We start from the raw sequence: 23727 nt of genomic DNA on the forward strand, positions 1-23727 counted from the left end.
CACTTATAATTCTGAGTGAACTGTGCTGGGTTCTGATGAGTAGTTTTTTGTTTTGTTTTGGCCTTGGAATATACCACTTTCAAATACTACACTAGTCCACAGTAGTGCAAGTACTTTAATAATAATGAAATAATCCAAATTCCTCCCAACCCTTTTGTCATTTCTATCATTCATTTTACTCATACATAAGCATACACATAATCAAATACATCGTTATTATTTTCAAAGATATTGTTATCTGATTAGTTAAGAATAAGAAAAATAAGTGTTTATTTTGCCTTCGCTATTGTGTTTTTTTTAATATAGATCTGAGTTTCTCACCTATCATTTTCTTTCCCTCTAAAGAATTTCTTATAACATTTCTTGCAAGGCAGGTCTATCACCAACAAGTTCCCTCAATTTTTGTCTGAGAAAGTCTTCATTTCTCCTTTCACTTTTGGACAATAATTTTTTAGGGTATGGATTTCTAAGCTGGAGTGTTTTTCTCTCAACACTTTAAATATTTACTACATTCTCTTCTTGCATGTTTCAGAGGAAAAGCTGGTTGTAAATCTTTTTTTTTATATAAAGATTTTGTTTATTCATGAGAGAGAGAGAGAGAGAGAGAGAGAGAGAGAGGGAGGGAGAGGGAGGGAGGGAGGGAGGGAGGGAGGGAGGGAGAAGCAGGCTCCAAGCAGGGAGCCTGACGTGGGACTCGATCCGGGGTCTCCAGGATTACACCCTGGGCTGAAGGTGGCGCTAAACCAGCGGGCCACCGAGGCTGCCCAGTCATTACTGTTTCAAATATTTTTTCTGTTCCTTTCTTACTTCTCCTTCTGGAATCCCTAACTGTTATATGTAATAGCAATTTCTGTAGTTGCTCCAGGGTTAGGACATTCTGTCCTTTTTTTTCAGTCTTTTTTTTTCTTTGCTTTTCAGTTTTATCAGTTTTGATTGAGATTTCTTCAAATTGATATTCTTTTCTCAGTCATACCTAATCTACCAATAATAAGCCTATCAAAGGCATTCTTCATTTCTGTTGAAGTGTTTCTGATATCTAGCATATTTCTTTTTGGTTCTTTTTTTTTATAATTTTTATTTATTTATTATAGTCAGAGAGAGAGAGAGAGAGAGAGAGAGAGACACAGGCAGAGACACAGGCAGAGACATAGGCAGAGGGAGAAGCAGGCTCCATGCACTGGGAGCCTGACGTGGGATTCGATCCTGGGTCTCCAGGATCGCGCCCTGGGCCAAAGGCAGGCGCCAAACCGCTGCGCCACCCGGGGATCCCTCTTTTTGGTTCTTTCTTAGAGTCTGCATGTCTCTGTTTGCATTGCCCATCAGTTCTTGCATGCTTGTGTGTACTTGATCCATTTAGAGCTCTTAGCATCCTTTTGTTTTTTTTTTTAGAGTTCTTAGCATTCTAATAGTTGTTTTAAATTTGCGGTTTGATAATTCCAACATCTCTGTCACATCTAAGTTTGGTTCTGATGCTTGTTCTGTCTCTTCAAATTCTGTTTTTTGGTTTTCGGTATGTCTTATAATTTTTTTTTTTGGATAGCTGAATATGATGTATCAGATAAAAAGGACTACTATATATAGGTCTTTAACAATATGGTGGTAATCTGTGGAGGGAGGGAAGTATTCTATAGCTCAATGAGTAGGTCTTGTTCTTTCAGTCAAACTGTATCTCTGGACTGGGGACTTTGCATGTGCTTCTGGTTTTCCCCCATTTTTGGTGGGACAGGATGTTAGAGTGGGCTGGCATATTCCCCTTCCTTCACATGGAAGACCAGAGTACTTGGAGCTGGGTATTTTCTTCCTCTCCGGTTAGTTAGGCTCCAGTTAAATAGTTGTGCCTGAAGGCAGATCTTGTTAAGAAAAGAATGCTCTGGTGTATTTCAAAGCAGCTCCTTTCCCCTCCCTGTGCCAGAAGCACAAGGGAATTTCTCTCCTGTGGGAGAAAACCTATAAGAACCTGGTTGAGCTCCTTGAGGTAAAATTCACAAAACTGTGGAGGTCCTGATGACTGGATGCCCTGGAGTCTTAATCTCTCAGACTTATCCAAAGTGAATTTCCAACAATTTATCAGTTATAGTTCAGGTTTCCTGAACAACATGGTTCCTGCAGAGGTTTGTGCTCTTGGGTTTCTGTTCTTGTGAATTGTGATTGTTTGTATTTACCTGTTGGACTCTTCAATTTTGGGGGTAGTGGTTTGCCCTATGACCTCATTTCTAAAGAAGAGTTGTTGGATTTTTCAGTATGTTCAGCTTTTTACTTGTGGAAAGAAAGTGGAAACTTTGAGCTTCTTACATGCTATACAGGTATTTATAGTTTATTCTGCCCATTGTGTGCTGTGTGGGGACTTTATCCTTCCATTGCTTTCCCCTTTTGAACTACTACAAATAAAATGGTATACCACATGTTCTGGCTTTCATTTGGCATAAAAAGATCACCAATAAAACAAGTCTACTCTATTCTCAATCACTAGGTAAGTTACTGTATTAGTCTGTCACACACTATATTGTATTCATGTTAAATTAACGCCCTAATTTAGTAAATAGCAAAAATTAGTCTTATTCTGTGAAAAATGTCTTTCAATTACAACTACCTCTGCAAAGGTTTCGCTTTATATCTATTGTACATTAGTAAACATGGAATGTTTGGTCATTCTGACATTTGTAGAGGCCAACCTAACATCAGATCTGTCAATACGTTAAAATGGAATTATTTAGTACAAAGGATGTAAGCACTGCTATTAATGTGGCACTAAAATCTCATGCTAATAGTTTGCTACAGTATGCTCATCTAGGTATGTAGAAATATGTATATGATAAGGAGTTCTCATAGAGAAAACCCCCAAACCCCCAATATCCTGTATGTATACATGAGAAAAACTGATCTTATGTCATGGAAATGAAACTCTAAACAAAACAAAATACTTCAATGAATAGATATTCATTTAATGCTGCTAAGTCTCTCGGAAAAAACTACAGCTTTGTATCACTTACCTCAATGCATGGCATTCTCCCAGAAAAATTCGCAGCTGTATAGCCAAATGTGACATTTGCTATAAGCTTAAGTCCTAGTTGACGTGCATCGAGCATTCGTGAAAGGGCTCTGTCTTGCTTGTAAGCCTTCATTGACTGTTTCACCATGAGTCTAGTCTTCAAAATTTCTTCAAGCATTCTTGGTAGCACACCCTTTCTTACTGAAGGCTATCATAAAGAAAAAAAGAATATTTAAAATCCCTTAAAAGTTATATATTTAGTTAATTAAGAAGGAAGCACAAAGTTTAACAATGGCCAACTGTCATGAATTGAAACATACTATCAACTGAGTGGCCACAGGGCCAGTGGCCATCAATACAAAATCATCACATTTTCTTTCTTTTGAAGAGGACTTTTCTCCTAAAAGGTTCCTATAATGTTTATAACTCTAATGTAGCACTACTATGTGAGTTCAGAGACCTCCAGGAAGGAGCATGTCGACTAGTGCATAAGAGACCATACAACAAGTTCAGAGGGAAATTTTGTGCAAAACTTTGATCAAACCCCCACTCTTTCAGAAAGACATACGGGATTTGTATCACTCATAACAAACCTCAGTTTTTAAAGATCTCATCCTAATGACCCCACACAGTAATCTGCATGGAACTCCATTTATCTACCTTGGAAGAATGATGAGCTGGGTTGACTCTGCTGACATTCAAACCTGCAGTTCCAGGGACTCTAGGTATTTCAAATGTGATGCTTAGACCACTAAGCCATCCCCTCCGGCCTATTATTATTAGCAATCTGGAAGAGGGGATGAATAGTGAGGTGATAAAATTTGTTGATGCCAAAAAAAAAATCATTTGTATTAATCAAGACTAGGGAGAATTTATGAGAACTCCAGTAGGAATGAAAACCACAAAACAGTATTAACTTTGAAGATGATTCACAGACACGTGCAAGGTAATGCATGTCGGACTGAACAATTAAAACCTCAAGTATAGGATAATCACACTTCTGAATATTAAAAAATCTTAGTTTTATTAAGCTTTACATATTGGGTCAAAATGTAGATGCAAGTTTTAAAAATGTTGTTAAAGGGAGATAATATAACAAGCCACTACATATGTGACAACAAAAACATATTCTAACCTCTAATTCATTCTGTGTACCTTATGAAGCAGTCGTAATGTTAAGATGTCATATATGTCATTAGGTTAAAGACGTAGTATTTTCCAAAAGGAATAGGTCATGAAGTCTCTGGTGAGAATTTTCCTCCTATCTAAATAGCTAATTTTAGGGTAGTCTTTGAACACAGCGTCTTCTTATTGATAGAAAATGATGCTATTTTTGCTAAGTACACCAGAATGAATCTGAGGGCTTGTGGGGTCCATGCTACCATCAACCACCCTACTGTACCATGATCTAGTCAGACTCACTGCTAAGGAAATAGAGGAAAAAAAAAAAAAAGGAATGAAGTTGGCATAAGAGAGGCAATATAATCTTCTCCTAGATCTATTTGTCTTTATTCATTTATGAGGCTCTCCTTAGTCTCTCTTAAGTGGAGATAAGGAAGAAAGAGATTCTATTATTAATCTGGATATCTTACAAATGCAATCAATAAATACATGAGAATATCATTTCTAAGATGGTCTTAATTTAAAATAATGTAGAAGAACAATTAAGAGTTTACACATTAAAGCAATTTAAATCTGTTATCATCGTTGTGATTGTCAAATAGCTATTTAAGTCTCAAAATGCTAATAGAGGTCAGAAGGTATATATGCACATTTCTTTCAGTATTTCATTAAAAACTAAAATCTAACAATTAAAAAACTTTAAATTCATGCAAAACAAGATAAATGGTTTTTAAAAAGTAATCTCTTAGATTCCTGTATCTTTATTTTTAAAGATAAGATATTCAAGAAGACTTTTTTTTTCTTTATATTACATGCCAACAGCATCTAAATCAACTCTTCAAAGGTTAAGCCACAGTCGATACCTTTCACTTACAAGAGAGTATTACCTTGACAAAAGCTATTCCATTGGGGGACACTGTGATATCATGCCTAATTTGGTAAAGTAAATCTGGAGGTACTCTTAGAGAGGTACAGCCAAATTTGAACTCATCATACCTATTAAGAAAGAAAACATTAAGCATATACTTTCTCAAGTCATACAATAGTGATACTAGACAATTTTAGGAATCTTTCTAACTCTAGTAGAAATTCATTTTTAAATATTTAAACATGAATTCATTTACTTAGTAATATATTTGTCTAATTTCCAAACAGCAGTTCTTCAAATATTCACAATTTATTAAAAGAAACCTTTTTTATATGGGATTATCCTAAAATTTATGGGAAAATCTATACTTAAATACCAGATTTCAATTCAACATATGACCACTTTACAGTAAGTTCCTTAGAGAAAAATTTAAGCTTTAAATAAAAATATTGTAAATAACTTTTCCAAATTTCTGTTCTTAATAAAAAGACAGGATTATCAATATAATTTCCATGAATACTATTAAGGAAGAAATATACTTTAAGCTAGCACTATAACTTGGTTTTAAATACACAAAAATCATTATAAAGGAAGACTATTTCTTATGAGAAAAATATATACTCCTTTGAACATTAAAAATATTATTCTCATGCATTTTATAAAATTCGGTTGACATGAATAGCTAAAACCTAAGATTAAGATTTAACAATTTAACTTAAAATATCTCTAAGAGAAGTCAAGAGGAGGTGACAGCTGGAGGGAGATAGATCATAATCCTCAAACTATTCCAATGAAAAGTGGTTTTTGTCAACAAATTAAATATAACTCTCATTTAAAGAGATTACAAGATGTGGAGAATGAAATAAATAAGTTGCAAGACTGATTTATTCATGATTTTCTTCATTTGAGTCATCCATTCATGATGCTGAATTAGTCCTACAGTTTTCCACATCTACATCAATTAGTAAGGTAACTACAAAGAATGAATTAGCTGTGCTACAGCCCATTCATCTTGCTCAAAAGGACAGTATCAAGTGCAAAGAGACACTCAAAATCTAATTTTAGTAACAAGTACAAAGCACAACAACATAATTATGAAAAAACAAAACAACCCTTACTTTCCCAGGTTCTCCACATGGCCAAGGCAGGTGGAAAAACAGTAGTTGTACGCAATCACAATCGAAGGATATAGTGACTGGAAATCCAAAACGAGTACAGAGTTGCTATAGAAGCGAGATTCAGGTTCCATAATTAGGGGAACACACTGTGGGGCTCTCATTTGGGATCTTTGCTGTACACTAGGTGTCACGGGAATATAGTTCATTGGTTTAGCAATACGCAACATCATTGATTCCACACGGTACTGCAGGCAGAGAGGTGGAAGTAAGAAGAAAAGAAGAAACAGTTTAAATAGTTAAATACATTGGTCTTTGAATATGATATTCATTAGGGGACATTCTTCTGAATAAAGCTGCATTCTTATAGGTTTTTTAAGTAGGCTCCATACCCAGAGTGGAGGAGCCCAACATGGGGCTTGAACTTATGATCCTGAGATCAAGACCTGAGCTGAGATCAAGAGTCAGATGCTTAACTAACTGAGCCACCCAGGCGCCCCAAGGATGCATTCTTACAATACAGTTATATACTACTTGTTAGTCAGCTTTCAGGTGCCTGTAGAAGACGTTCATAAATCCTTTTTCTATATTCTTATAACTTTTATAAAAACTGCAAAATATATCAAATAACTTATAGAATACGCAATTTTGGAAAGACAAAATTAGATTTCTTCTTGTATTTAAAAACATCTATTTCATAATGAACAGCTGAAGGAAAGACTGTCAGTTTAACAGTTTCATTTGAAAAGTTGGCCAATGACCTTTGAGAAATTTTTTTTAAAGGTTTATTTATTTGTGATAGAGAGAGAGAGAGAGAGAGAGAGAGAGAGAGAGAGAGAGAGAGGCAGGCACAGGAGGAGGGAGAAGCAGGCCCATCCCGGGAGCCTGACATGGGACTCGATCCCATGACTCCAGGATTGCGCCCTGGGCCAAAGGCAGACGCTAAACCGCTGAGCCACCCAGGGATCCCCCACTTTGAGAAATTTTTTGAGAAAATTAGAGAATGAAAGTCAGAAGACTTGAGATGGATAAATTGTATTCCAATTTTCCAAGATGGAAACAAAGATTCCAGAATTGAAAGCTAGTCAGATTACTACCAATCCCTCACAAAATTGAATCAAGCAATTACTGATTGTTTATAATAACCATTATTAAGCAGACAGGTGGAGTATTTGAAAAGGAAAGCACAAGAACCAGCATAGGTTTATATATTCTCATGTTGTTTTAAGGTATCTTTACCTTTGCTTATAAAGCCAGCTCAAATCGCTTTTAAAACTTGATGGGGTATAAATAGCTTATAAGCAATATAATTAAATAAATACGCCAAAATAATTAGAACGCAATTTTTGCTATATTTACTGAAATAGTAGATTGGGGGATTGTTATAAACTTATAGTAATTAAAGTAATTAAAAGATTTTATGAGGTTAAAGAACCTGAGTGAATTAATGTAGTATCTCAGATGCCTAGCACAGTGTTCAACACACTAATAAATATTTGGTGAATGAATGCATGAAATCTTTTTGGGTGATGCATTTGACAAATCTCTCATATTCTTGGGAAATTAATTAAAAAGTTATGAATTAAGTTATTTCTAAGGTCCTATTTTTCTTTAACTTCTTAAAAAAGTGATACAGCCACTTATATTGATTACTAAATTTTCTTCTTCCTTTTTACATGAAACTAATTTGTTGGGAATTAGATAGAGCATGCTGAAATTAAGAATATAAAGCAAGAGAGGAAGGCTTTCTTTGGGGCCTCTTCCCTAGTTTAAGGGGCCTTTCAAGGTATCTCTAATCACACGGACAGTATTCAGGAGCAAAATATCACCCCAGGGACATAGCCATTTGTTTTTTTTTTTTAATAGCATAAAAATTTAGTAGCGGCCAGAAAGTTATATGGAGAGAAAATAAAAAGTAAAGCTGTTAAGTGAAATTAAAGCTTTTCTAGAAAATAACAAGATTTTATTAACCAGCTATATAATGGTACCACATAGAAAGTTCAAAATATTAAATCACTTTAAACATCTCAAAAGTAAATATGTCACTAATAGAACTTTCAAGTATGTAAGAAAACTGATTTCCTACCTGTGAACCCCTTGTCAGTACATGTAAAAACTGGATGCCAAAGAGTCTAGCCATTTCACTGGTTTTCCCAATCAGGTCCAACTGTTCTAACATTTGGAGATTTCCACGGACACGGCTAATGTAGTGATCAACCATTTTCCATCTGTTAAAAAGAGAATACGTGCCATGAACATTATGGAAAAATGTGGACGTTGGAAACTAGTATTGTTTTAATTCTGCCAAAACCTACACATTAAAAATGAGGATTTAAGAAGGGAATCATGATGTGAGCCTTCAGCAAAATATGTACAGAAGTTAAACATTAGAAAATTTCATATATTTCAAGGGCATAAAACCTAGTGAAAATATACAAAGTTTAAAACAGTACTTGTGATAAGGTAGTAAGTCTAATAAGATAATTATTTTCAGCATTTCGTTTGGTGTTACTCTATTTTTATTATAAAAAATTAACACCCTCTTAGATGCTGCTTCTGATGCAATAATTATACAATTCTAATTTATCATATCTATGAGTTTTTAAAGAACATGGAGATTTTGGGTTATCACTGTAAATGCCAGTCTAAAAGTATGCATTATCTGTTCATGGGGGAAAAAATCAGTAATCTGGTAACTATTTAGGAAAATAACTTTAATGAGGTTATACCTGTGCTAAGTGTGTGTCAAATCAGTATTTTTTGTGTAAATACAAACATTCTGTTCTTTGATTTAAATCATTACATAAATTAACCTCTTTACCCTGCCTTTTTTGTTAAGAAAATAAGCAAACAACAACAAAAAACCTTCCACCAAAGCCATGAACAAAAGTTCTGATTGAATACTAAAATGTAAAAACAATCCAAAGGTATATCATAAAGAATAACATTTATTCATTTAAAGAATATTAAGGTTCAAATACATCACAACCTTTAATTATATGGCTTTTAGAACAATACAGTCACAAAATTTTCGATAAAAAAGTTTTAAAAGCCATGATACCTGATTAATACACAGAGAAAAACTATAGAAAATGAACTCACCCTATAATAAAAGGGTCTGATAATAACTAGTGTTAGCGAGAGTGTGGAAAAATTATAACCCTCATACAATGCTGATGGGAAAGTAAAACAGTATAGTTGCATTGGCAAACAGTCTGGCAATTCCTCAAATTGTTAAACAAAGAGTTACCATATAATTCACTGATTCCACTCCTCAGTATATATCCAAGCATGGAAACATACATCTACACAAAAACCTATACCCAAATGTTCTTAACAGCACTATTTGAAACAGCCAAAAAAGTGGAAATAACCTGTGTCCATCAACTGATGATTGAACAAAATGTGGTATATATCCACACAATGGAATATTATTTGGCAATAAAAGGAAAAGAAGTACTGACACGTGCTACAGTATGAATGTATATGGTCAACATATACTAAAAGCAGTCACAAAAGGCAACATATTATATGGTTCTATTTATAAGGAATGTCCCAAACAGGTAAATCTATGGAGACAGAAAGCAGATTCATAGGGGTGGGGGTAGAAAAGGGAAGCCTGGAGGGTGATGGCTAGTTGATGCAGGTTCCTTTTTTAGGATAATGCAAATACTAAGATTTACTATGGTAATGCTACACAACTGAATATATGAAAATCAATGAATTGTACACTTTAAATGGATGAATTATATGGTATGTGAATTGTATCAGAACAAAACTGTTAAAAAGAATTTGAAAAAAGCTATCCTAAAAACTTAATATTCAATTTTTAAATAAAATAAACAGAAATACTGTCCTATAAAACATGTTTCTAACAATATATTGTGACTATTTCTCCATACTTATATATTTTTATAGCTACCGAATATACTATTATATAATTATAACGTAATTTAATGGCTCTGTTACTGAGTATCTTCTATTACTATATGCAATGCTGTGATGAACATCCTTATGGCTATGTACCGATGCTGAAATATTTCCTTAGGATAAATTCCTCGATATGTTCAAAAGGCTTGCTATGATTTAGTTTTTTTTTTTTTAAGATTTTATTTATTTATTCAGGAGAGACAGACAGAGAGAGAGAGAGAGAGAGAGAGAGAGAGAGAGAGAGAGAGAGAGAGGCAGAGACAAAGGCAGATGGAGAAGCAGGCTCCTTGCAGGGAGCCCAACGTGGGACTCGATCCCGGGTCTCCAAGATCAGGCCCTGGGCTGAAGGCAGGAGCCACCTGGGCTGCCTTGATTTAGTTTTTAAGATGTAGTAACACACTGCTTTCCAGAACATGTTACCATTGAACACTACATCTGAAACTAAGTATGTACTTTATGTTGGCTAACTGAATTTAAATAAGAAAAAATTGACATTCAAGCTAGTCATGATAAAATGCTTGTTTTCTTTTCATCTTTGTCAACTCAATTTTTAAGTTATTAAATTACTAGTTTGATAGGAAAAGAATTATATCACATTTTAATATATTTTTGTTTTAGATTATTAAGGTAATTCTTCAATAATATAGATTTATCAATGTGAATCTGAGGTAATGTTATGTGTCGATTTAGTCAGTCCCTTTAAAATAAAACAAAATGGATCTAATGACATCCTTTCTATAGACCACATGGATGGTCAATGACCTGTCTTGGGAGTTCCCGAATTCCTTCTTTTGCTTAATCTAGCCTACTGCTGAACTACTCTAAAAAATTTTTCAGTTCAGTTATTGTGTTCTTCAGCTCCATGATTTGTTTAGTACTTTTTAATATTTTCTATCTCTGATAAAATTCTTATTTTGCTCATGCACTGCTCTCTTGACCTTAATGAGCATCTTTATGACTGTTATTTTGAATTCTTGGTCAGGTAAATCATACAACTGTTTCATTATGGTCAGTTTCTAGAGATTTAACTTTTTCTTTTGTTTGGAGAATCTTTGCCTGGTTCTTCATTTTCTTTGACTTTTCTATGTTGGTGTCCTACATTAGACGAAGTAGGCATGTCTCCCACTCTTCATGGACTAGCCTTATACAGGAGACTTCCACCAATCATTTTAGTTAGAGATTCTGGGGGCCTTTACCAACTCTTTCCTTTCCGAGGAAGAAGCAGGCAGCTGTGGTTTCTGTTCACCCACTCTGTGTTGAGCAGAAGGCAGAGTTATGGTGTCTGCCAGTCCAAACCACAGTCTTTGTTCTCCTTTAGGCACTTAGACTGTGTTGAACCTGTCAGAGCTCCAAGACTAGAAAGACAGATGGCAGTTTTTTGTATAGCTGTGGAGTTGGGGTACTGGAAGCATGGATTTCTCTTTCCAGAGGTAAGCTGAGAGGTGGGATTTTTCATTCACTCATTTTGTGCTGAGGAGGATCTATGGTATCTACCAGCCCATGCCACTGTCTCCATTTGGCTCTGCCAGCTAGACTGGGCTAGACTTGTGAGAACTCCTTTGGAAAAGTTGGGGTGCCAGACATGGAAATCACCCCCTCTCCTCCTCTGGGAGAAGCAGAGAGCTAGGGGCCTTTTCCTGATCATATGGCTCTGGGCCAGAGGCAGGGACTCTGGCTGTCCTAAATCTTCCTACCAGCTTTGGTGAGTCTGGTCCTGTATTTATCATCCAGGGTGCAGGAGTCTTTCAATTAGTTTCTGGGTTTCTCACAAAGGGAATCTGCAAATTGTTGCTGAATCATTGTTTATAAAAAAAGGAGGATCTAGGGCTTCCTACTGCACCATCTTGCTGATGTTACTCCATATCTTTCTTAACATTTTAAAAGTATTTAAAAGGTGGACTTTTTACATAAAAAAAAAAAAACAAAACAATCTTTTAAAAATAAGATCACCTTCATGGGGTGCCTGGGTGGCTCAGCTGGTTAAACGACCTACTCTTGGTTTCAGCTCAGGTCACGATCTCAGGGTCATGAGATCAAGCCCCGTGTCAGGTTCTGTGCTTAGCTTGGAGTCTGCTTGGAACTCTCTATCTCTCCTTCCTGTTTGCTTGCTCTAAAATAAATAAATAAATAAATAAATCTTTAAAAAATAAATAAAAATCAGATCACCTTTGTTCCTACTTTCTGGTCCTATCTGGCTCACCACATGGTATAAAGAGAATGGAAAAAAAATGTGACAAAGTAAAATTTTGTTAGGTAATTTTTTTTGTTTCTTTTTTTTTTTTTAAGATTTTATTTATTTATTCATAGAGACAGAGAGAGAGGCAGAGACACAGGCAGAGGGAGAAGCAGGCGTCATAGGAGCCTGATGTGGGACTTGATCCAGGGTCTCCAGGATCATGCCCTGGGCTGCAGGCGGCGCTAAACCGCTGCGCCACGGGGACTGCCCTGTTAGGTAATTTTGTTGTTAAAGAATTGCATTGCATGCCATCCTCCTAACACTTTACGAAACTCAAGTATAATAAGCAAATACAAGTTTTTATTTGGGGAAGAGAAAGAGAAATACAAAGCATAAGCTACTCCTTATAGCACATCTAAAAAGAAGGTTACAAAAAAGGAGACTTAAGAATTCCAAGTAAAAACTCACTTATTTTGAACTTTATTCCTTGGATTGGCGCTACATCCAGGAAATGAAGAAAAAATTTTTTTTTCCTTTTTTAGTAGAAGCTACATCACCTTCTACTATCAACACATAGTTCTTACCTCAGAAACTGGAATAGTATTAAAAAACTATTGCTTGGAAAGCAGATGAAATCAGAATGCTACTATGAGTTCCCTCGATCATTAATATTAGGGACTAGGAAGTTTTTTTTTTTTTTTTTTTTAGTTTTTTTAAAGCTGATTGAAGAATCTAAACACGAAACCTAACATTTTATGAAAAAATACATTCTAACAACACAACTCTGAGAACATAACTCATTTATATAAATTAAGGGCTTTCAGGAGACCAAATCTGAACTTCCAAAAACAAAATGATGATAACGAGGGCTACTTCATATTACAAACATATTAAATATAAGAAATTCTTGATTGGCAAGTTACTTTAATTCCTGAGGCAATTTATTAAAAAATGTGTCTTCTTACTTAAAACACCGAACAAAGCAAATGCCAATTACAAAGTATGACTTACTTTGTAAGAATTCACTTAAATTTAAAAATAAAATTGTGTGATCTTCCAAAGTATCTCCAAAGAAAGAATGTATGGTCTCTCCATGTAACACTAGCTAACTAACATAAATGGTCCAATGTCTAGTGCAAGTCCTTTATGTATTATGTTAGGTCAGTTCTCTATTTCACTTGGCAAAAGCAATTACTTACCCCAGATAATGCCTAATTAGAGGTAGCAAAATATACATTTAAACATCCTAGGGCTTATAAATGAACCACCAAATGTAGTTTTCAATGTTCAGTTTAGTATTAACATTAAAATATTCATTTTGGGGTGCCTGGATGGCTCAATCAGTTGAGCATCTGACTCCTGGTTTCGGCTCAGGTCATATGATCTCAGCGTTGTGAGATTGAGCACTGCAATGGGCTCCATGCTCAGTGGTAAATCTGCTGGAGATTCTCTCCTTCTCTCTCTTTGCTCCTTCTCCCACTAATGCATGCTCTCTCAAATAAATAAAAGTTTCATTTTATTTATTGATAGATTACTTCTCCTAAACTTCTATTCTATAAGGCTTTGATCTTAAGCTTAGTGCTTTCTGTGACTTCACTTTACTTCCTTGAGATTCCTCAAAAGACATGCTCAGAAAGCAGTGCCCCTAAATATATCAAGTTGTTTTTAAGGCTCTATTTCCATCCTCACCGTCATGTGACCTTATTATTCAGTAAGCAGAGTTTCATTCATTTCAAACATCAGACACATTAATTTCAAGGTTTTTTTCTTTATATAGCTATTATCTAAGCTTATTACTATCATTTTACCTTCAACTTAAATAAAAGTAGAGGTGAGAACTTTCACTTCTATGATGTAATAAATGGTACTGGACGAGCTTTCCTACTTTGATAAAACAGTAGGTAATTGTTTCTGGGCAACAAACAATAGGCAATGTAAGACCGTGCTCCTTGAGGGAAAAAAAAAACCTGTGAAGCCCAGCCCATGCAGAGGCAATTTCCTAAATATACTGCAGTATGCTAGAATTTAAGTAGAGCATGGCCATCTTGCTAAGCTGAGGAGGCAAAGATCAGAGTGCAGGCAGTTTGTAGCTAGAATCTGTAGGGCAGAGTTATTGGTGCAAGCAGCAGAGGTTAGCAGTTAGAACACTGGTGGGGATTTCTTGTGAGTGACTGGCCCAGGGCTGTGCTGAAAATGAGGAAGATGAGGCTTCTAAAGAGCAGCTGCTATGAACTTGGATTTGGAATAGAACTATTCAGACGGTGCTGGGGTTGAAGGCCTAGTAATGCCAGAGAGGACAGACCTCATTACCTCTTTGTTAACAAGGTGGGCATCCAGCTTAGGAGGCCTTTGCTGTAGAGTAAGGCCTACTATAGACAAACCTAAAACCAAGCACTAGCAATATGCAATATTTTATTTATAATATGCTATATTTATTTATATGCTATATATAGCAATATGCAATAGTTTGGAGATTGAGTCCTGCCAAGTTTGAGGGACTTATTTTTTTTTAATTTTTATTTATTTATTATAGTCACACAGAGAGAGAGAGAGAGAGGCAGAGACACAGGCAGAGGGAGAAGCAGGCTCCATGCACCGGGAGCCCGACGTGGGATTCGATCCCGGGTCTCCAGGATCGCGCCCTGGGCCAAAGGCAGGCGCCAAACCGCTGCGCCACCCAGGGATCCCAAGTTTGAGGGACTTAGAAAACACCTTGGCTTTCCAGATAATCATCTTAAAAAAGGCATAAAAACCAAGTTTGCGTAAGTTCAAGGTGATCAGCCAATAACTAAATTGCCAATTTGAGCAAAAATAAACATGCTTCACAGGAAGATAAAATCCAGAATTTGTACAAAAGAACATCAACAATATCCATTACATAATCATGCAAAGAAACAAACAAAACATATGACCTAGTTAAGAAAAAAAAGCAGTTAAACAACAACTAACACAGAGATAACCAGATGTTGGATTAACTATTATAGATATGTTCAGGAATCTAAAGAAAAAATATTCAAAATATTAAAAGAAAAATATAGTCTTAATGAGTGAATAGACAGAACAAAATATAGAAACTATAGAAACTATAAAAAGAACCAAATGAAAATTCAGGAGGTAAAAATGCAATAACTGAAATACAAAATGTATCAGTTGGCCTTAACAGGAGACTAGTGATGACAGAAGAAAGTCCAGTAAAAGACTGAGGAAAAATGTACAGAGCCTCAGAGATTTGTATGACACTGTAATATAGTTTAGTACACATGTAATTTGGAGTCTTCGAAAGAAAAGAGTAAGTGGGGGGCAAAAAAAAATATTTAAAGAAATAGCCAAAAATTTCCTAAATTTGATGAAAAATATCAATTTAAAGATCTAAGAGGCACAGCAAACACCAAGAAAGCTAAACAAATTCTTAAAAATCCACATCTAGGAATATCATAGTAAAATTACTGAAAACCAAGGCAAAGGGAAAAGCCTTGAAACCAGCCGGGGGGGGGGGGGTGGGAATCACAGAATTCTGTTTCAGATAAAAAAAAGCTGCAAAATGACAACACTCCAGTTTAACAAACAGCTGCATAATCTACAGAATCATGTTTTCCTTTTTAAAGATTTTACTTATTTATTCAGGAGAGACACACAGAGAGAGGCAGAGACATAGGCAGAGGGAGAAGCAAGCTCCCTGTGGGGAGCCCAATGTGGGACTTGATCCCAGGATCCCGGGATCATGACCTGGTCCAAAGGCAGATGCTCAACCGCTGAGCCACCCAGGCATCCCTAAAATCGTTTCCTTGAGGCCATCAGAAAGTTGAGGTTACAAGAGAATCAGGTAAACTTAATTTTACAGGGTGACAAATACATCTAAAGATAGATAAGGGATATAATTTATTTCTTCTTTGGCAGAGTACTGGCAGCAGAGGTAGCTGCCATAAAAGCACTTAGGAGTGAAACAATTAAAATGTTAATAAATTCTTTTTTTTCTTTTTACTTTTTAAAAAAATGTTAATAAATTCTTAAAGGTCATGAATAGCCCAGCATGGCAGTTTATAATTGCTGGGAACTCCAGATACTGGGAATGTTTTTTTCCATGCCCCCCCCCCCCCCACCAAGACTGGGTGGGAGGGCAGGTCACAAAAGAATGAAATCCTGGATCTTCCTCTGACTTTTTCTCTCTTATGAAGCAAAGGCTTGAGCTGCTGTGGAACTGGAAGGAAACTCTAATACTCAGGATTTAAGCAGAAATCCACTATCTCTGGGGAAACAACAATGCAAAAGATGTCTGCTTCTGGGAAAGGAGTAGAAGCTAAAGCTGCACCTGAAGGAGGGACAGGCAACCCTCAGTTCCAACTGTGGGCTTTGTACTAAGTACAAGCAACAGCTGTCTACTACTGAAAAAGAGGCAGGAAATCTTTCCATCATAGATTCCAGGCAAAGAAACAGCACTGCTAAGGCAGGAATAGAAGCAAAGAACCATCTTCCCCTGGGGTAGTCAGGAAACCTGCTTGGGACCAAGACCTGCCAATAGTACAGAGCAGAGGTCTAATGCACTGTGGGAAGTACTGGACTGTTGAGAAAGCCTCATCCCTGAGCCTGAGGAGGACATAAACCTCTAAAGACTATGGACCAGGAGAGCTAAGTAATCCCCTGCCTCCATTATAAGCCTTACAAAGAGGAAAAGCAGTCAACTGTTCACGAAGCCGGACTTTGAAAAAATGCACTGAATATATTGGAAAAATGAGAATGACGGTTGATTTCTCATCAGAAACGAAAGCCAGAAGAAAAGGAAGTGAAATCTTTAAAATGGTAGAAGAAGAAGAAAAAAATCTCAACCCCAGAATTAGACAATGAAATATCTTTCAAATATATATCTTTCAAATATAAGGGTGTGATAACGACATTTTAAGATGATTAAAGGCTGAGAGAATTTGTCATCAGCAGACTTACAGAAGAATTGACAAAGAAAACAATTTAGCAGTTTCTTAAAATATTAAACATACTATCCATGTGACCCTGCAATTCCACTTCCAGAGAAATGAAAATGTATGTTCACAAAAAGACTTGCATTTAGTTTTATTCATAACAACCTCAAATGAGGAACAACCCAATTGTCCATCAGTAGGTGACTGGATAAATATATTGTGGTATATTCATACAACTGTTACTGAGTAATAAAAACGAACAATTTACTGGTCTATGCAACAATATGGCTGAATCTCAAAAAAAAAAAAATATTATGCCTTCTTGAAAGAAGCCAGACAAAAAGGTGTAGATTGTAAATAATTCTATTTATATGTAGTTCTAGGGTGGGCAAAACTGATCTATAAGTAATAGAAATTCAATTAGTACTTACCTGGGTGGTTAAGGGATAGGTAGGTTGACTGCAAAGCTTACAATGGGTGTTTGAAATGATCACTATCTTAGATTGGGGTAGTGGTTACAAAATGTATACATTTTTTAAAGTCATGACACAATACAATTTAAAAGTGTCCACTTCTTTCTATGTAAATTATACTCTAATATTGATTTTAACAAAGAGCTATTATCCTCGTCAGGGTTATAAAACATTACCTGTACAGATCTGTCTTGTTATCAAACCAATCTGATAAGACTCGAAAGGTAAAGAGGGGAAAACGCTGATGAAGAACATGAAAGCTCACATTTTCAAAGGTGTAGTTAGTTAAAGCCACCTAAAAAAAAAAAAAACCCAACAAAACCAAGACTTTATTTAATAATGCTTGCATTTATGTGCAAATATGGTTCTAAAAGATCCAAAATATTACTTCAAACTTTTCACAGCAGACATGAAAGCTATCCATAAAAATGATTGTTACAACTGAATCAGAAATAATTTAAAACTATGTATATATAACCTTCTAGACAGAAATACTCATAATATTTAATTAGAAAACAATCAGACCTGATGAGTTCACCTTGGTCATGACATGCTTGAGAGATCGGTTTTTATCATTTCTTTTTATACTCTATGCCAATACAAACACTGACAGAAGCATTTAAAAAACTTTTTATAAGTTATTTTTTTTTCCTTTATAGTAATCTCTATATCCAACGTGGGGCCTGAACTCATGACCCTGAGATCAAAAGTCACATATTCTTCTGAGCCAGCCAGGCACCTCCGACAGAAGCATTTTTAGAGTATTACAATCCTTTCAGTATGTCTTAAAGACACCTACTTTAATATCTGTTGGGAAGGAAATGCCCAGACTTTTCAAATTTTTTATTATAGGTTCCCTTTTTTGTTTACATAGGGAACAATGTTTATAGTTGTGTTATAGTGGGGTCCTACAATAAGTATATATTTTCAAACAACTTTTTAATGATTTAACAATTTTTGTAAGTCATTTTCAGGGTTCTGCAGCTGTAGTCTGTGAACCCCTTGCTTGCTCATGCATAAATGTATTTGCAATATCAAATATTCAGGTTTAGTATTTTTGCCTGTTACTGTTTCACATGTACAACCATTTTGGCTGAAATGTTAAATGGTGGAAAAGTATTATGGATGTGAATGTAGGAAGTAATTTTAATCATATATAATTGGTCACAGGCCTAAATTGCATTAACTATTGCTGTTTATTCACATGACTAGTTGCTTTGTATACATTAACCGTTTGGGTGTAAGATTGTGTGTCAATCCAACAGGGAGCCACAGTATTTAAACATACCAACCTAATGTTACAACTACTTTGAGGTGGCCAAATGTAAAGTAAAAGCCTTAATTAAAGTGGTGCAATTTCAGGACGCCTGAGTGGCTCAGTGGTTGAGCATCTGCCTTCCACTCAGGGCATGATCCCAGGTCTGGGATCGAGTCCCACATCAGGCTCCCTGCGAGGAGCCGCTTCTCTGCCTATGTCTGCCTATGTCTCTGCCTCTCTCTCTGTCTCTCATGAATAAATAAATAAAATATTTTTTTTAAAAAAAATGGTGCAATTTTGTATAACTTAGTATATCAGTAGTTAAATAAATGTGGATTGCCATGGGAAAAAAACAAAACATTTTTAAGTAAGTTAATTTTCTGTTCTTTCCATACTTACTTTTTGGTTGGTAATGACATAATGATTAACAGAATTCCACAGATTCAAAAATGAGTTATCTAGTTAAGGGCAGGCACTCACCCTGCTTTCAAGAATTACACTGGTACCAGGACCCAATACGTTGACATTATGGAGTCACTTAATTTCATTCCAGAGGCAAAAGACTAAAAGTAAATAGCAGAAATGTTTTCTGCTTCCTCAAAATATGTAGGAAAAAGGGGCACCTGGCTAGTGCAGTCAGTTAAGTGCCAGACTCTTGGTTTCAGATAAGGTAGTGACCTCAAGGGTTGTGAGAAGGAGCACTGCCTTGGGCTCCATACTCAGCAGGGAGTCTGCTTGAAGATGCTCTCCACCCCCCCCGCCCCACCCCCCACCTTGTTAGAGTGTACATGTGCATGCTGTCTCTCAAATAAATCTTAAAAAAAAAAACAAAAAACAACAACAAAAAAAACACAAGCAATAAAAAAAAGTCTCTACAGAAAAGGTCACCTTATTGTCCTGTAGCTCTCTCATTAGGGAAAATTGTGAAGCTTGCCACGTAAGTTCACCTATAAAGATTAACTAGGGGATTTTTGTGACTCAAATTAAACAATAAAATCTTAAGAAACTGGTCCCCAATATCTGAGACAGATGGCCGATGTATAGTCTGGGTTGATTTTATTTCAAACAGAACAATTTCACAAATTGGACTAAGACTAAACATAGTATAACCTTATGATATCCACTCTACTTTAAGTCCTCTTGGTGTCACAAGAGCATAATTATAATTTCAGCTGTGAGTAAAACTAAAGGAAGGAAACATCAACTCTAAAATTAACATGATCTACCTTTAGAACGTTTCAATTTTTAGGGAGTGATTTACTTTAGAAATTGAAATACAAATCCAGAAATATGAAGTAGGAGTTTGTTGCTTGTTTTCAAGGGAAATTTTTTTTTTTTGTATTGTAAAATTTTAATACTTTGGTAACTGTGTTTCTTTCTTTCTTTTTTGGCTGTTAAAACGTGTTTTATTTTTTTTCCATAGTTACAATTTTTTTCGTTTTTTAAATAAATTTTTTATTGGTGTTCAATTTACCAACATACAGAATAACACCCAGTGCTCATCCCGTCAAGTGCCCCCCTCAAATTTAAGTTAAACAATAGATAAATGTACTATGTAGATCAGAGCCAGAATTGATATAAAGTGTTACAATGCTGTACATTTATTTATTGATAAAGGAATGGTCTGATAGAGGTATGGTTACACTTTCCATTCACAGCTGTAGTCAATGTGCAAAACACAACAGTTAATCGCTTCAGTAATAAATTTATACTCAGAACTGGGAGAGGTGGTCAGAATTAGTGCAGCAGAACAGAGAAAATAAAGATGAAATTTAAAAACATGGAAGGAGATTTTAACTATCTGAGCCCTATATCCTTCACCACTTTATTCCCTCAGTTGTCCTCATTACCTGAGTCTTCAATTAAAAATTTTTGATTGACACATACTTTACATAAAAAAATGGGGATCCCTGGGTGGCGCAGTGGTTTAGCGCCTGCCTTTGGCCCAGGGCGCAATCCTGGAGACCCGGGACCGAATCCCACATCGGGCTCCCTGCATGGAGCCTGCTTCTCCCTCTGCCTGTGTCTCTGCCTCTCTCTCTCTCTCTCTCTGTGTGTGTGACTATCATGAATAAATGAATAAAACCTTTTTAAAAAAATGTACAAAAATTTAAGGTGAACTCATGAATTTTTATGTATACGTACAACCATATAACCACCACCCATAAGATAAGAAATTTATAGGACACTGGAAGGCTGTCAAGAACATATCATGTATTTATTTATATATTTATTTTATATATATTTATAATAAAATATACACTAAGCTCTCTGAAGACAGACAGCATGCCTACAATGAGTCTGAGTCTTGATCCTTTACTAGCTAATGAGGCTTTTAATAAAAGTCACTAAATCTCTGAGAAGGCATCCCCTTCAGTTTTCTCTATTTGGAATAGTACCTCACTACTTTGTTGTTTTATTTATATGCTGCAAGTTTGTATCAAAACTTAAATGACAAGTCTGGGGGCACGGGGGTGGCTCAGTGTTTGAGCATCTGCCTTTGGTTCAGGGTGTGACCCCTTTGGTTCTGGGATAGAGTCCCACATCGGGCTCCCCACAGGGAGCCTGCTTCTCCCTCTGCCTATGTCTCTGCCTCTCTCTCTGTCTCTCTCATGAATAAATAAATCTTAAAAAAGTGTCAAGTCTGTAAAAGTGCCTTATAGATGATAAAACAATATATGAATGGGCATGAGTACATTATTCTACTTCTACATAATCTTCATTGCCTACAACACTGTGGAGAGAGTGTTTATTATTTATTAAATTTAAATAAATTTAAAAACACCTGACATGCTTATTGACAGACTAAAATTGTAATAGGGAACATTAGAAACAGATTCTGATGTAGCTAAACTGAGATAATGGGAGGTTTACATGCTTGTGTGGAAACATCTGACTTTCCTAGTGGCTCTGTTGGGAGTGTTCTCTTCTGGTTCTTCATCTTATGACTGATTCTTAGGATCTGATTCCTCTGTCTGCTCCTTGAAACATTTTTGTCCACAAAAATGACTTTTGGCTCAATCCTGATTACTCTCTCCATTAGCTCATTCATCCACTTTCATGTGACTTCCAAGGCTCTATCTCTGATTTAGACCTTTACCTCATATTTGGGACTTTCCTATTTATACCTGGTTATATGATTGATATTTCATGCTCTAGATTTTTCCACCTGTGATCTTATATCTATGCCAGAACCCTAAAAGTTATTCTTGACACTTTCTCCTCTTCATCTTTTTGTACATCTAATTCTTGTGGATTTATCTTCTAAATTGTTTTTTGAATCCTTATACAACTGCCAACTTTCATTTGAGCTACCCCAATAATCTCACTCACTGGTTTCCTTACCAGTCTTGTCCTCTTTCATGCTACTACCAGAGAGTTTGAGGATCTCTAATACGAAATTCTCAGGGCCAGTTTCTTTCCAAAGTCATAAACTTTAAAGTTACAAACAACTTGAGATATAAGATAGCACTTCCCACAATTTCATTCAGGATTTCCCAGAAATTTCCAGGAATACTTTGGGTTAGGGAAAAAAAAAAAGTGACTATTCAATTTGGCCCATCTAGGTAGGGGGGGAGGTGTGCTAAGTTATCCAACTCATGACTTTCTCACAATTGTTTCCATATTTACAAATAAAGATCAGATATTCTGTATATTAAACCTAGAATTAGAGAAAGGCTTTGACCCTGAATTCTCAGTAAGGATCAAAGAAAGCTCTAAACTTTGAAAAATTTACTCCCTAATTTGTGACTTTAACAGTGGATAAGTGTACAGCTGGCTTTTGGATCTTCAGGGATGAAACTTAGATTCGATAATTTAATTCTGTGTTTACATAATCAATTAATGTGTTCATCACAGACAGTTCAGAGACTGCAGTTTGAAATTTATAATAGAATGTAAAAACCAAATACACCATAGTCTCTATACCTTCCATTTCCTATGCTATGTCATTAGGAACTATTTTGAAGTCACTAGGATTCCTGTGCTCTGATAATATTTTAAGGAGAAAACAATAAAATTATCACCAAGCAGTATATATGATACATTTTCAAATTAGATGAAATGGTAGTATAACTTTAGACTCATGGTATAGAGAGGAATAAAAATAAGGACTTCTGAATTTTATATAAAGAACATATTTCCTTTTTTTTTAATTTTTATTTATTTATGATAGTCACAGAGAGAAAGAGAGAGAGAGAGAGGCAGAGACGCAGAGACACAGGCAGAGGGAGAAGCAGGCTCCATGCACCGGGAGCCCGACGTGGGATTCGATCCCAGGTCTCCAGGATCGCGCCCCGGGCCAAAGGCAGGCGCCAAACTGCTGCGCCACCCAGGGATCCCGAACATATTTCCTTATGTGAAAGAATTACTATGTGCTGTTGCCCAAAAGAATTGCAGAGGAATGCTTGGAAAGTCCAATGTTTTACATAACTCTAAAAGATCAAGAAAGATCATAGTATATAATAGAAAGTATATAATGAGAAAGTAGTTTCAAACAGGAGAAGAATACTGTTTTCTTTTAAATATAAACATTTTATCTTATTATCCCAAGTCCAAAATCTGAGAATGGACCAATTTACAGTGGGTGTTTTTGTACATTTTAATGAAAGAAATTAGGCAACTTCAAGAATGGAAATATGGTGTAAGATCATATGATCTTATATCTTTGGTAAAATAATTATTTCTCTGAGTGATTGCAAATAAGATAATTTATTGAGAATTATACTACCAAAAATCCTTATCTGGACCCCCAAAGCCTCAACTAGAAGCTGCTATTAACTATTTCCAAGTACTGTCTTTCCAATTTACCTTCTTAGTCTGAATCAGTTTTTAAATGTCCTTAGTTCCTTTCTATGTGTAGACTAAATTTTTCTTATTTAATA

At 35.7% G+C, this 23727-nt stretch overlaps 1 protein-coding gene across 1 annotated transcript in view; it reads right to left on the reverse strand.

Moving 5' to 3' along the window:
- The window catches only part of REV3L (REV3 like, DNA directed polymerase zeta catalytic subunit), a 178899-nt gene that overhangs the window by 30108 nt on the left and 125064 nt on the right, over positions 1-23727 (reverse strand). The window contains 5 exon segments of the mRNA XM_055330511.1: positions 2991-3197; positions 4999-5107; positions 6098-6342; positions 8181-8322; positions 17763-17881. Coding sequence (XP_055186486.1) covers positions 2991-3197; positions 4999-5107; positions 6098-6342; positions 8181-8322; positions 17763-17881 — 822 coding nt within the window.

Source organism: Nyctereutes procyonoides, unplaced genomic scaffold (assembly GCF_905146905.1).
Source record: "Nyctereutes procyonoides isolate TBG_1078 unplaced genomic scaffold, NYPRO_anot_genome, whole genome shotgun sequence".
NCBI classification, from domain to species: Eukaryota; Metazoa; Chordata; class Mammalia; order Carnivora; family Canidae; genus Nyctereutes; species Nyctereutes procyonoides.